A 13,612-nucleotide genomic window follows, 5' to 3' on the forward strand; every position below is an offset into this window, starting at 1 on the left:
CATTTGGCAGAGCAATCAGACAAATTCAAACATGAGTTTTTATTTGCAGCCACCACAAGTGAAAACAGAATGAATTGAGGCTGCAGTTCACCTCCACAATGCAAATGAAATGCTGGAATGATGACTGATGACTATTTTACATTATATAATAGTTTGCTGCATTCAGATTTCATCTATAGGAACTGGCTAATAATCAGATTATGGGGAGACAGTGGCTTAGAGGTAATTTCACTAGACTAGTAATCCAGGACCCCAAACCTCAATGTTCTAGGAACACAGGCCCATGGGAGACAGTGAAATCTGAATCTGATAAAAGTCTGGATTAGACAACTGGCCTAATAATGACCGTAACCATTCTTGATTGTTGCAAAAATGCAACTGGCTCATTAATGCCTTTTCAGGAAGGAAATCTGCTGCCCTTACTGGTCTTGCCTACGTGACACCAGATCTACAGTAATGGTTGATTGTTAACTGCCTTCTGGACAAATGAGGATGGGTAATAAATGCTGGCTTAACCAGCGACACCCATGTCCCATAAACACATCATAAAAGGTTCTATCTGGCTTGCAGCACCAAATCCATCGGGCTCTGTTGTGTACAAGGACAGCTTCCCAGCATCCTTGTCCTTCTTCTTGGATGATCGTTTCCTTCATCCCCTGTCAATACCTCAGTATCTATCATATTGCTTAGCTGCCTGCTCCAATTGTGCCAGGATGATGTGGCATACTCTGTACAGACTATAGTGGAGGGCCCCACCAGACCAATCTAAGCAGCAAAACTGCACCTTCAGCAGCCTATTATCTGTGCTAACCCACCATGGACCCGGTTGAAGCGTGGGCAGCATTGTATCTATGCTCATCAGTTACAGGATTGAGCAATGGTGTCAAGCACCATGGTCATATTGTGTAGCCCTCGTCCCCCAGTAATAACTTTGAAAGGCTCCTGGACCCTCAAACTCACCAAGTGTACAACGGTGCTCCAGAATGTAGGAGTTGTGACAGCTGCCAGGCTAGTGGGCACACCCCCATCCCATGAAGGAGTAAAGAAAAAAAACTCCAGCAATTGGTAAAGGTGGTCACAGATCACCTGCATATTAACTAAATGAAACAAACACTATTGATGAATTCCACTGTGTTGTGATATATCCCTCTCAGCACCATGTGTGCAGATGATGGCACCCTGCATCTGCGGGAAGCCAGCTATGCTCCAAATCCCAGTGCCTGGGTTGCAGCAATGACTTTGTCATCTAGAAACAACATGAACTGGGCTGATCTCATATAGATGACATCAATTAGTGCCCTGATACATTTGTGGATGCACAACTGAGAGATTCCACACAGATCATCACTGGTCCTGGAAGCGCTGGCAGAGAAAGGTCTTCTACTCTTGAAGCCCTCAGGAACCACTCCAGCATTGGTCCGTCAGCCTTGCAACAAGTTTGCGTCTCGCTTATCCCCAGGAAATTGAGTCAGTGGTGAAATGCTCTGGTCCTCCTGCAGACCCCAAACATAGAACATGGAACATAAGACTACATCTAGAGGGGAAATGCAGTTGCAACATCTGCCTAGTTGGGTACTTTCTAGTCTATGCAGTCATGTGCTTCTGCTCCTGGGCTTGCTACCTGTTGGTCCTCTTTCATCCAACATTTCCTTCTTTTGAAGGCAGCCATAGTGACCAGCATCCCCCCAGTGGCTGAGTGCATGACGCTTGTTGGGCATGACCTATGGTAACAGCATAAGGAGTGGAGCAGGTTCTCGCTGCATGAACAGTCAGTTGTGGCATACACTGAAAAGTAGAGCTGGACAAACTCCTCCTTGTATAGTTACTGCAACACCCTCACAATGAAAGCCACATCTCATCCTTCATTCAGCATCAACCTCTGCATGTGCACCAACTTAACAAGGTACCTTTGAGGAACACGTTATATTAATAAAAAAATGCCGGCTGTGCTCCAATCCTCATCACATCCCAGACCCAGAAAAATCAGTCAGCTTCTCACTACATTCAGTAGACTCCATTGTAAAAGAGTACGACAGTACCAATAGCAGTTAGGCTCTGCGTTAATATTGTGAAAATGAATGTATGGCATGGATGTTGCAAACAAGCAGGCAGTGCTTACTCTTTTAGTACATAAGTGATCAAGCAAGCAGTCCTGAGAGACATCCTGGTCCAATCCATGAGTTAGGTGCCTACCGCTGCACACAAAGTGCCTTTTACTGCAAGCTGCTGGTGCAATATAAAAGTATGTGCTTCCTGACTGCAGTGCAAATAGATCAAAGAGATGCCATGAGGACTCCACGGGGATGATGTATATCAAATGCTAAATGTCCTAGGAAGAATCGTGCCTCACACAGCCAGAACTTGGTTAAACGACATAGTGAATTGCTCTTGATATGGAGATAGGCCTCACTGAACCTCTCACTTAATTCTGTCACATTTCTAGCTACAATCCATATTATTCAACTCCTTATAAAATTCTGTCCATTGTGTCAATGTTCCATGTCAGTAATGGAGACTGTTTGAACCAACATAAAACGTAGGAAACCAGAGCAGAGGAAAAACAAAACGGAGTACTCTATGATACAGTGAAGGGCAGAACTGATCAAATGGCAAAATGCTTGTTAGTGCAAATCTGTTGGGACAGTAACACAATGAAACCGAAGTATTGAAACAAAGGAGGAGTCCAGAAGAACATGTGGTGTTGCAAAATAACAGAGTCATTCAGGACTGATACAGACCCTTCAGGCTAACTCGATCATGCTGACCAGGTTTCTTAAACTGAACTAGTTCCATTTGCCTGCATTTGGCCCATATCTCTCTAAACTTCTTCTGTCCATGTATCTGTCTAAATATCTTTTAAATGCCATAACTGTACCAGCCTCTACAACCTTGTTACACGTATGCACCACTCTCTGTGTGAAAAAGGTGTCCCGCAGGTCCCTTTTAAATTTTTCCCCTCTCGTCTAAAACCTATGCCTGCTAGTTTTGGACTCCATTACCCTGGGGAAAAGACCTTAGCTATTTGCCTTACCTATGCCTCTCAAGATTATATAAAATTCTATAAGGTCATCCCTCAGCCTCTCATGGTCCAGTGAAAAAAGTCCCAGCCTATACTTATAACTGAAACCCTCCAGTCTCAGTAACATCCTTAGAAGTCTTTTTCTGGCATGACTTTCCAGTTTAACAACATCCTTCCTACAGCAGGATGATCAGAATTGTACACAGTCCTCCAAATGTGGCCTCATCAATGTCTTGTATAGCTGTAACATGAAATCCCAACTCCTGTACTCATTGCTATGACTGGCAAGTGTGCCAAACATTATCTTCACCACCCTGTCTACATGTGACACCACTTTCAAAGAACTATGTACCTACACCCCTAGGTCCTTCCGTTCAACAGCACTCCCCAGGACTCTACCATTATCACCAACTCCTGCCCAGGTTTGCCTTACCAAAATATAACACTACCCACTCTCATTGTTCCTTCAATAAATGCTTGATGTGTGTAGGCTTGTCCAATACCTGCATGAGTCTGCCTCCTTATTTATGGGGAGGCAATGGCCTAGTGATATTATCACTGGATTATTAATACAGAAGCTCAACTAATGTGAAATTATTGACTTGCCTGCCAAGCTGACTGGTTGTAGTTCAGACGTTTTGTCACCATGCTAGGTAACATCATCAGTGCAGCGTCTCAACAAGTGATGTAGTTCTACTCCACTTGGTAGTTATATGATCTAGTCTGTAAACTATATCGCTTCATTGGAGGCTGCACTGATGATGTTACCTAGTATGGTAACAAAAGGTCTGAACTACAACCAACCAGCTCGGCGAGCAAGTCAACAATGTCACCCACAACCTGAGCTACAAATTTTTGCAAGAACATTAAACTCAGCTTACATTCTGGGGGCCTGGGTTCGAATCCCACCATGGCGGATGGTAGAACTTCCACTCAATAAAGAATCTGGAATTAAGGGTCTGATGATGACCATGAAACCATTGTCAATTGTCAGAAAAAAAACCACCTGGGTTCACTAATGTCTTTACGCGAGGAAACTGCCATCCTTACCTGGTCTGGTCTACATGTGACTCCAGGCCCACAATAATGAGGTTCACTCTTAACTGCCCTCTGAACAATTAGGGATAGGCAATAAATGTTGGCCTAGCCAGAGACCCAAGAGTAAATTTAAAGAAAAACCTTGCATTTATCTGAATTAAACATCATCTGCAATTCCTTGGCCCACTGGCCAAGTTGATCAAGATCCTGTTGTACACTTAGATAACCTTCATCACTGTCCACTCTACAACCAATTTTGGGGTCATCCGCAAACTTATATGCATCCAATATTCTTATCCAAATCATTTATATAATGACAAACAACAATGAACTCCGCATCAATCCTTGTGGCACTCCACAAGTCACAGGCCTCCAGTCTGAACAACAACCCTCTTCCACCCAATAGGTCACCATGAATCCAGATTGATCTAGCCTTACTAACCAGGTTTAGTATGGAACCTTGTCAAAGGCCTTGCTAAAATCCATGTAGACAATGCCTACTGCTTCACTTTCATCTATCTTCTTGGTCACCTCTTCAAAAATCTCGAACAAGTTTTCCGAGACATGATTTCCTACCCAAATCCACGATGACTATCCCTAAACAGTCCTTGCCTTTCCAAATACATGTATATCCTGAGTCTCAGAATCCCTTCCAATAATTTACCCATCACTGACATCAGGTTCACTGGTCTGTAGCTCCCTGGCTTTTCCTTGCAGCCTTTCTTAAATATTGCCACAACTTTAGCTACCCTCCGGTCTTTTGACATCTCATCCATAGTTGTTGATGACAAAAATATCTCTGCTAGTAGCCCCACAATTTCTTCCCTAGCTTCTCACAATGTCCTGGGATACATTTGATCAGGTCCTAGGGATATATCTACCGTTATGCATTCTAAGACCTCTAGCATCTCCTCTTTGATAATGTCAACTCTTTTCAAGATATCACTATTTATTTCCCGGAGTTCCCTAGCTTCCACGTCTTTCTCCATGGTAAACACTGATGAAAAACATTTGTTTAGGACCTCACCCATCTCCCTGTGGCTCCATTCGTAGATGGTCTCATTAATCTTTAAGGGATCTTATACTCTCCCAAGTTACATTTTGCTCTTAATGTACTTGTAGAATCTCTTTGGATTCTCCTTTATCCTATCTAACATAAGTATCTCATATCCCCTTTTTAACCTCCTGATATCCCCCTTATATGCATTCCCATAGTCCTATACACTTGCAGGGATTCCCAGCTGTCCAAACCTGACATATGCTTCCTTCTTCCTCTTGACCAGTGTCTTAATATCTCTCATCATCCAGTGTTCCCTACTCTTGCCAGCCTTGCCTCTCACCCTAACATGAACTAGCTGGCCCTGAACTCTTGTTATCTTACTTTTGAAAGCTTCCCACTTTCAAAGCAGACATGCCTTTACCTGCAAACTGCCTCTCCCAAATCAACTTTTGAAAGTTTCTACCTAATCCTATCAAAACTGGCCTTGCCAATTTTTTAAAAAGGATTTTAACTTGTTGACCAGGCCTTTTCTATGACCACCTTAAAATTAATAGAATTATGAGCACTGGTCCCAAAATGATACCCCACTGACACTTCAGTCACCTGCCCTACCTTACTTCCCAAGAGGAGATCGGACTTTAGCCTTACTAGAGAAGAGGTATCTACATATTGATGGAGAAAGTTTTCTTGAACATACTTAAGTTCCTCTCCATCCAAGAGAAGCATGGAGAGTCTGGCAAAATAAAAGAAACCGCCTAATCCAGTAATTTAGTGAAAAGTGATTGGGCAGACCCCACAGGTAGAGACCACTTCGCCACAAATAGAAAGACATCTCCACCCCAATCATGAGTCCGTGTCTCCTCCATTTCACCTGGCTCTAGTACAGCCATCCTTCATTATCAACCAATACCTCAAGTTAGATTTTACTGATGGGCTATTAGGGAATATACAATAGATTCAAAGCAGTATCCTTGATTTGTTTTCAATAACAAGTATTAGAAATCATAAATCTACAGGTGAAATTTAGGCGTCCAATGTATATATAATGTGTGTATAAATGTACATAACAATATAAATAATACATTCAAAAATCATCTATTGACAACATGTGTTCATTAATTACTATTAGTGGAGTTTACAAAGCAAAAGTATGGCAAAAATGGTACGGTAGTAAATTCCAAGTGGCTATGCCAGCATTGATTGCCCATCCCTAATTGTCCAGAGGACAGTTGAGAGTCAACCATATTACTGTGGGTTTGGAGTCATCTGTAAGCCTGACCAGGTAAGGATGACAGCTTTCTTCTCTGAAGGACGTTAGTGAGTCAGATGCATTTTTTTGACAATTGACAATAGTCATCATCATTAGACTGTTAATTCAAGATTGTTATTGAATTGCCATGACAGGATTCAAACCTAGGTCCCAGAACATTATCTGGGTGTATACAATCAAGTATAAATATCACTACTAGTAGCAAAAATATTGCTAAACCATTGTCTCTCAAAATATTGAAAAATGATTTATTTTTAAAGACAAGAAAGTGTTCATAAGTCTTCACTGAATTTTCTTTCAGTTATTATGTTTGAGTCATGTAAAACAGAAAGAACTTACACAGAAAAATCTATAGAAGGAAAAGCTTACCACTCGAAACAACTTTCGCTGCAATGGCGGATAGGAAGTGATTTCCTTTAAGCTCCAATCACAGGCCATATTTGGTCTCTGACCTAATCCACTACAAGGTGCATCCAGAAGAATACGATCAAAAGATTCTGGTGGAAATGGAGGTCCAGCTGTAGAAATCCAAAATATTTAGCTGCGTCACTTGAAACAAACATAATGATTACGCCCTTAAGTTTAATAAAAATTATAACATGTTTCATCAAGGTTGAATTTCAGCATTGCAGAAGAAACATGGCAATTAGAACAAATTTTCTGCTGAATATTCTTCAAAGCGTCTCAAATTAAATAATGTCCTTTGCCATATGCCAAGAAGAAATCAGAACAGAAAACATGTATAATATTTCTTTTCTTTCAACATCAGATCTGCTCCACATTTTTTTTCCTATAATGTATCTTAGGCAGAATAAAATAACTGCGCTAATGAACTTTTTTCTAAAGTGATAAAGATGTAAAACTAAATATTGGAAATTACACTGAGACACTCACTGAATAATTAAAACTGGTTGGTCAGATCCTTAGGCCATAAGATGTACTTTAGAATACAAGGCATCTTTTTCATACACAAGCACAGTTTTGACTTCTCCGCACTGTCTAATGTTATTCAATTCTTGCTTTCTTTCATACCTTGCCCATCCCAAATGCCTTCTTTCGCCAGTGCTTTTGTTCCATCATAACAAAACACTTTAATACATTTCAGTTGTAAATTCTCAGCATTCTGCTTTATCTTCTTCACCTTATTTGCAATTTTATCCATTGCTATTACTTCCCCCTGTTCAAATAGTAAATTTTCCAAATTTTAGTGAGGTTACTGTTTCTGTATGTTTAGTTATCAAAATCAAAATGTGAAATACACGTGAGCCAAAAACTATGGAGAAAGGAAAAAATGTTAATTTCTGAAGTAATGTCATTTGTTAGAACACAGTTTCATGTTTCCAATATTTGCAATCATTTTCTTTATCTGCTGATAATCTATTATGGGATCTTTATTGCTGGACATGAAATATTAGTTAGGAAACAATATTGCGTAAATTATAAAATGGTACATTTTACTTGCTAAATCATATACTAAACCAAAGTTGAAGCTTATAACTTCATTTTTTCTATTATTATTAAAATGTGATAACATTCTAAATTGCATCATGGATACAGAATTGGCTGGCCAACAGAAGACAGCGAGTGGTAGTAGAAGGAAAATATTCTGCCTGGAAGTCAGTGGTGAGTGGGGTTCCACAGGGCTCTGTCCTTGGGCCTCTACTGTTTGTAATTTTTATTAATGACTTGGACGAGGGAATTGAAGGATGGGTCAGCAAGTTTGCAGACGACACAAAGGTCGGAGGTGTCGTTGACAGTGTAGAGGGCTGTTGTAGGCTGCAGCGGGACATTGACAGGATGCAGAGATGGGCTGAGAGGTGGCAGATGGAGTTCAACCTGGATAAATGCGAGGTGATGCATTTTGGAAGGTCGAATTTGAAAGCTGAGTACAGGATTAAGGATAGGATTCTTGGCAGCGTGGAGGAACAGAGGGATCTTGGTGTGCAGATACATAGATCCCTTAAAATGGCCACCCAAGTGGACAGGGTTGTTAAGAAAGCATATGGTGTTTTGGCTTTCATTAACAGGGGGATTGAGTTTAAGAGTCGTGAGATCTTGTTGCAGCTCTATAAAACTTTGGTTAGACCGCACTTGGAATACTGCGTCCAGTTCTGGGCGCCCTATTATAGGAAAGATGTGGATGCTTTGGAGAGGGTTCAGAGGAGGTTTACCAGGATGCTGCCTGGACTGGAGGGCTTATCTTATGAAGAGAGGTTGACTGAGCTCGGTCTCTTTTCATTGGAGAAAAGGAGGAGGAGAGGGGACCTAATTGAGGTATACAAGATAATGAGAGGCATAGATAGAGTCGATAGCCAGAGACTATTTCCCAGGGCAGAAATGGCTAGCACGAGGGGTCATAGTTTTAAGCTGGTTGGTGGAAAGTATAGAGGGGATGTCAGAGGCAGGTTCTTTACGCAGAGAGTTGTGAGAGCATGGAATGCGTTGCCAGCAGCAGTTGTGGAAGCAAGGTCATTGGGGTCATTTAAGAGACTGCTGGACATGCATATGGTCACAGAAATTTGAGGGTGCATCCATGAGGATCAATGGTAGGCACAACATTGTGGGCTGAAGGGCCTGTTCTGTGCTGTACTGTTCTATGTTCTATGTTCTATGCATCAAAAACTTCTGGTCTAAAATTTTAAATGACAGTCTTAAGTAGAAGAGATTAATTTTTATGATTATATTTTTCTTAGCATAGACAAGTAACCAATAACCATAAAAAAGAATCAATGCAACAAAACACCATTAGAGGGAAGAGAAGTCATACACCAATTAAAGCACGACATACAAGATTACATATATTACAATACGTATGACTGCCTGGTCCTTCCAAACCCACTTGTAGTTCACCTTCACAATACAGAATATTACTCAAAATGAGGACAAAAAGGATATAACACACAAAAAACCGGTCATTATTCCATCAAATGTTGTTTGAAATGTTCCATCCTGATCACTGTTTATTAGGAATAACAGTGAGTGTACTCAGAAGAAATGAATAGAATTGCTCAATAATTGTCAGTCCCGACGCCATCCTAAAAAAAAAATCAACTTCTGGTTAAAAATGAGGACTCTCTCTCAACTGGGAAGATGCAATGGATACTGGAGCTGCACTAAACTGTCTTACAGGAAATGGTCTTGAATCACAAATGAATTTTTAATGTTCCTGTTGTAAAAGTCATGCATTTCTGGTCAGAAAATAAGTTTTTTTTTCCATTCTGTAAAGGGCAATATCTCAATTTTACAAGAGGTAAGATTTAAAAAAAAAAGAAACTAAATTCATTAGCTAGGTACATTTTTGTGGCTCTACTTCAGTTTTTTCATAGCTAATCACTGCTTATCCTTAAAGGCTGGGGTCTAGGCCCGAAACGTCAGCTTTTGTGCTCCTGAGATGCTGCTGGGCCTGCTGTGTTCATCCAGCCTCACATTTCACTATCAACTTGAATATAATTTGAATATGATGAGTTAGGATGGTAAGAGTAATTTGTGTAATTCAGTGCATTATGGTGTTCAGTTTGATAGAATGATATGAAAATGAAAAAACTTTACACAACATGTTTACCTGTACTCAACCTTCAAGCCAACTAGAATAATTTTTTATCCTTTTGGGGGATGTGACTATCAATGTCATTTGTTGCCCATTACTGATTGGTCTTGAACTGTATTTCTTGCTAGGCTACAGAGGGTTGTTCAGAGTCAACTACATTTTGGTGGGTCTGCAGTCACTTGTAGGCCAGAGTGGGTAAGGATAGCAGATTTAATGTAAGTAATTTGTAGACTCAAAGTACAGAAGAGTCCCTTTGACCCACTGAGTCTGCACCGACAAAAATTACATGAATCCCACTTTCCAACATCTGGCCCATAACTCTGAATGGTATTTCAAGCGCTCATCCATGTACTTTATAAAGGTTGTGAGATTTCCCACCTCTACTATACTCTTAGACAGTCCATTCCAGAGTCCCTAGGTGAAAAATGTTTCTTCAAACCTCCTCTAAACCTCTTGCTCTTCACCTTAAAATTATGCCTCTTCATTACTGACTCTTAACTAAGGAGAGCAGCTGTTTTCCATCCATCCTGTCTATGCCCATTATAATCATATACACCTCAAACAGATCCCCCCCTCAGCGTTTTCTGCTCTACAGAAAACAACCCAAACATTTCTCAGCCCTCATCATTAAAATGATCCATCCAAGGCAATATCCTGGTGAATCTCCCCTGCATCCGCTCCAGCATAATGACATCCTTCTTATGGTGTGGTCGCCAGAACTGCACACAGTACTCCAGCTGTGACCTAACTAAAATCTTGTACAGCATCAATATAACCTCCCTGCTCCTATAATTTATTCCAAGACTATTGAAGCCAAGTATCCTATGTGCCTTCTTAACGACTCTATTAACCTGCCCTGCTGAATTCAGGCCAAGCAGCATCTTAGGAGAATAAAAGCTGACGTTTCGGGCCTAGACGCTTCATCAGAAAAGGTGTTCTAGGCCCGAAACATCAGCTTTTGTGCTCCTAAGATGCTGCTTGGCCTGCATGTTCATCCAGCCCCACACTTTGCAGATGCTGGAGAATCCGAGATAACAGTTCCCATCATCTCTGCTGAATTCAGGAGCTAGTTTTGATGGTGAAAACAAACATTATACCATTTTTCATTATAAAATGTGTCCAATATTTTATTCAAAGCAGTCTAATTTATTTCACAAAGCGGATTATTTTTTGGTGCTTTGGTCCCACCTTATCATTCATTAATGCTGCAATATGAGTAGTCTTTCCACCAGGAGCAGCACAAATATCCAAGATTCGCTCTCCAGGTTTAGGATCCAACACATGACTCACTACCACAGATGGCAAGTTCTGAATATTAAGGAAAGTATATTATTATGCTGAGTAGGCATCCATGATTAATTTCATATGTTTATTACATCTTGAGTTAAAATTTCCATGTATATTAAGGCAAACATTTCCAAAATTACATTGTCAAATAATCCGGAAAACTATTTTATCACAAAAAGGATTGGATTTAGATGTTACAACATGCTGGTAACAGAATCTATTTAGATATTCCTCTTGTGCTTAAGTGGATACTAAAAACATCCACTTTAACAAATTGCACTAATCTTACTGATGAAGGGTCTAGGCCCGAAACGTCAGCTTTTGTGCTCCTGAGATGCTGCTTGGCCTGCTGTGTTCATCCAGCCTCACATTTTGTTATCTTGGAATTCTCCAGCATCTGCAGTTCCCATTATCTCTAATCTTACTCTGCCTGATTTCCCATCTTTTTCTCCAGTAACCTGCCCATTGCTGAGGAAGTTGATATTTAAGGAGGTATTTAGTTCTTGGTGATTGTTAACAAGTGTAATTGGATTTCAAGGTAATTTGCCATGGATGACATGAGTTGATAAAAGCACTGATAATTGCTCTTCTGTTAAGCATGTCAACAAAGGGATGCCCAAAACAATAATCATTACGTATATCTTGCATTCTATATGTTTAATGAAAAAAAATTTACAAGTGTTGAAAACACAAAGTTAAGTGCAAAGGTAAAATACTGCAAATGCTGGAAACCTGAAGAAGACCCAGAAAATTCTCAAAATATTCAGTAGATCTAGCAGCGCGTGTAGAAGGAAAAACCAGAGTCAACACTTCACATTGACTACTTTAAATCAGAGCTGAAAAATAAGTTCGAAATATTTTTACTGTTAGCAGACCATTTCTTTTCTAGAATTACCCATTTTGAAGAAATTCTGCTCGTGCCCAACAAGATTTTCTTGTTTCTTATCATTTTCACCAATTCTTCTCGTATTTGATTAAGCAGCTACTACAACTCATTTATACAATCATTTCTGTTTTCTCAACAACTATCTCTAGAACCAATTATTTCTATGTGAATAGAAAATGAAATTCTAACTGTTATGATTCAGATTTACCCATAATTCCACTCTATCACAGAACTTCCGTTCATGTAGACCGACTTCAAACTGGTCCATATGTCAAATTTCATCCAGTTTTCATCTTTGAGCTGGATCACTGGGCTGCATTATATGCTCTCCAGTCAGTGAGTTTCAAGGCAGGGTGAGGAGAAAGATAGTATATAAAATCCAGCAGGTAACCAGCCCTGCTCCCACCGCAACTTTACCAATGGCATGGGTGTCTCTGTCTGGTCCTTAATCACACCACAATTGTAATTTAACCAGCAGAAAGAAAGGCCCATGCCAAGTACTCAGCCCAGCAGGTTTCTGAATGGGTTGGTATAACAGACACCTCCTTAATAGGGCCATCGCACGGCTCCTTTCCTCGTCACCTGAGACTTTGCTGCCAACCCTCTGTCCCAACACTCCCCCCTACCGTGACCTCTCAACGTCCGGAACCCCACCCGTTTGCCAGGCCCTGCCGGCACGGCCCTAGCAAAATCCACAAAACTTATTAAGTCTTGATCCAGCACTGAACACTTTCTCCAATCTGAGTATAGTACTGGCAGTGATCATGGCTTCCACTGTAGTCACTGTAATGTGTCAGCAAGGTGGACCTCACAGATTATGTGTTCTCTGATTGGGGCTGTTAGTCTGATTCAATTGAGGAGCCCTTGCTGACAGATATAAACCTCAGAGGAGCTTCAGAGGTTCTGTTCACTCTGAGAGCTGGCTCTGAGGAAGCTAGACTGGTGTCAACGACTCTCCACATGTAAATAAAGGGTGGCTTGGTTTTTGGAATACAGGTTTCTGTGGAGTTATTTCAGCTCCCAGCCTCAGATTGGCTGGCATCAAAGGCTGCCTGTGGGAAACAGGTCTTCTCCTCCCCAAGTCAAGGTTGCAGGGTAGACATCCTTTCCTGGGTGGGCTCGCCTTCAGCTCTTTTTGCAGAGAGCCAGAGTGGCAGGTACCATAGCGCCTGCAAAATCCAGCTCCTTAACTCAGTTTCTGTCTCCACAGATGCTTCCAAACCTGCTGCTGAGTATTTGGAGCATTCTCTATTTTCATTCCCGTAAAGTAAATATTTTGCGAACATCATGCACAAAGTACAGAGCTGTCAGCAAAAGCTGCTTATAAATAAATAAATAATGAATGATTTGCAATTGTACTTGCAAGGACAGAACAAGGATAGGCAATAACAACATGAACCAATTTTGCACTTATAATTTCAAACTATAATAAAATTTAGCCTTACCTGTAAAAACACAAAACTAGATAAGATGTTGTCAAATGATGGGCTGATATAAACTGGCTCTGTCATTCTAATTCCCACACCCCTGGGAAGGGATATACAGCAAAAGCACTTTGTTAAAAA

The 13,612-nt window shown here is 40.7% G+C and overlaps 1 protein-coding gene across 6 annotated transcripts in view; it reads right to left on the reverse strand.

Annotated features, from left to right (window-relative positions):
- Window positions 1-13,612, reverse strand: part of nsun6 (NOP2/Sun RNA methyltransferase 6) — a 42,564-nt gene that overhangs the window by 5,441 nt on the left and 23,511 nt on the right. For 4 of the 6 annotated variants that reach the window (XM_048523287.1, XM_048523306.1, XM_048523296.2 and 1 more), the window contains exons 7-10: window positions 13,493-13,574; window positions 11,063-11,182; window positions 7,360-7,504; window positions 6,697-6,845 (exon numbers count right to left, since the gene is read on the reverse strand). In XM_048523287.1, coding sequence (XP_048379244.1) covers window positions 6,697-6,845; window positions 7,360-7,504; window positions 11,063-11,182; window positions 13,493-13,574 — 496 coding nt within the window. Of the gene's footprint in view, window positions 1-1,076; window positions 1,494-6,696; window positions 6,846-7,359; window positions 7,505-11,062; window positions 11,183-13,492; window positions 13,575-13,612 lie in introns of those variants that run through there. The other 2 variants (XM_048523319.2, XM_048523312.2) reach the window with 2 other exon arrangements.

Source organism: Stegostoma tigrinum, chromosome 2 (assembly GCF_030684315.1).
Source record: "Stegostoma tigrinum isolate sSteTig4 chromosome 2, sSteTig4.hap1, whole genome shotgun sequence".
NCBI classification, from domain to species: domain Eukaryota; kingdom Metazoa; phylum Chordata; class Chondrichthyes; order Orectolobiformes; family Stegostomatidae; genus Stegostoma; species Stegostoma tigrinum.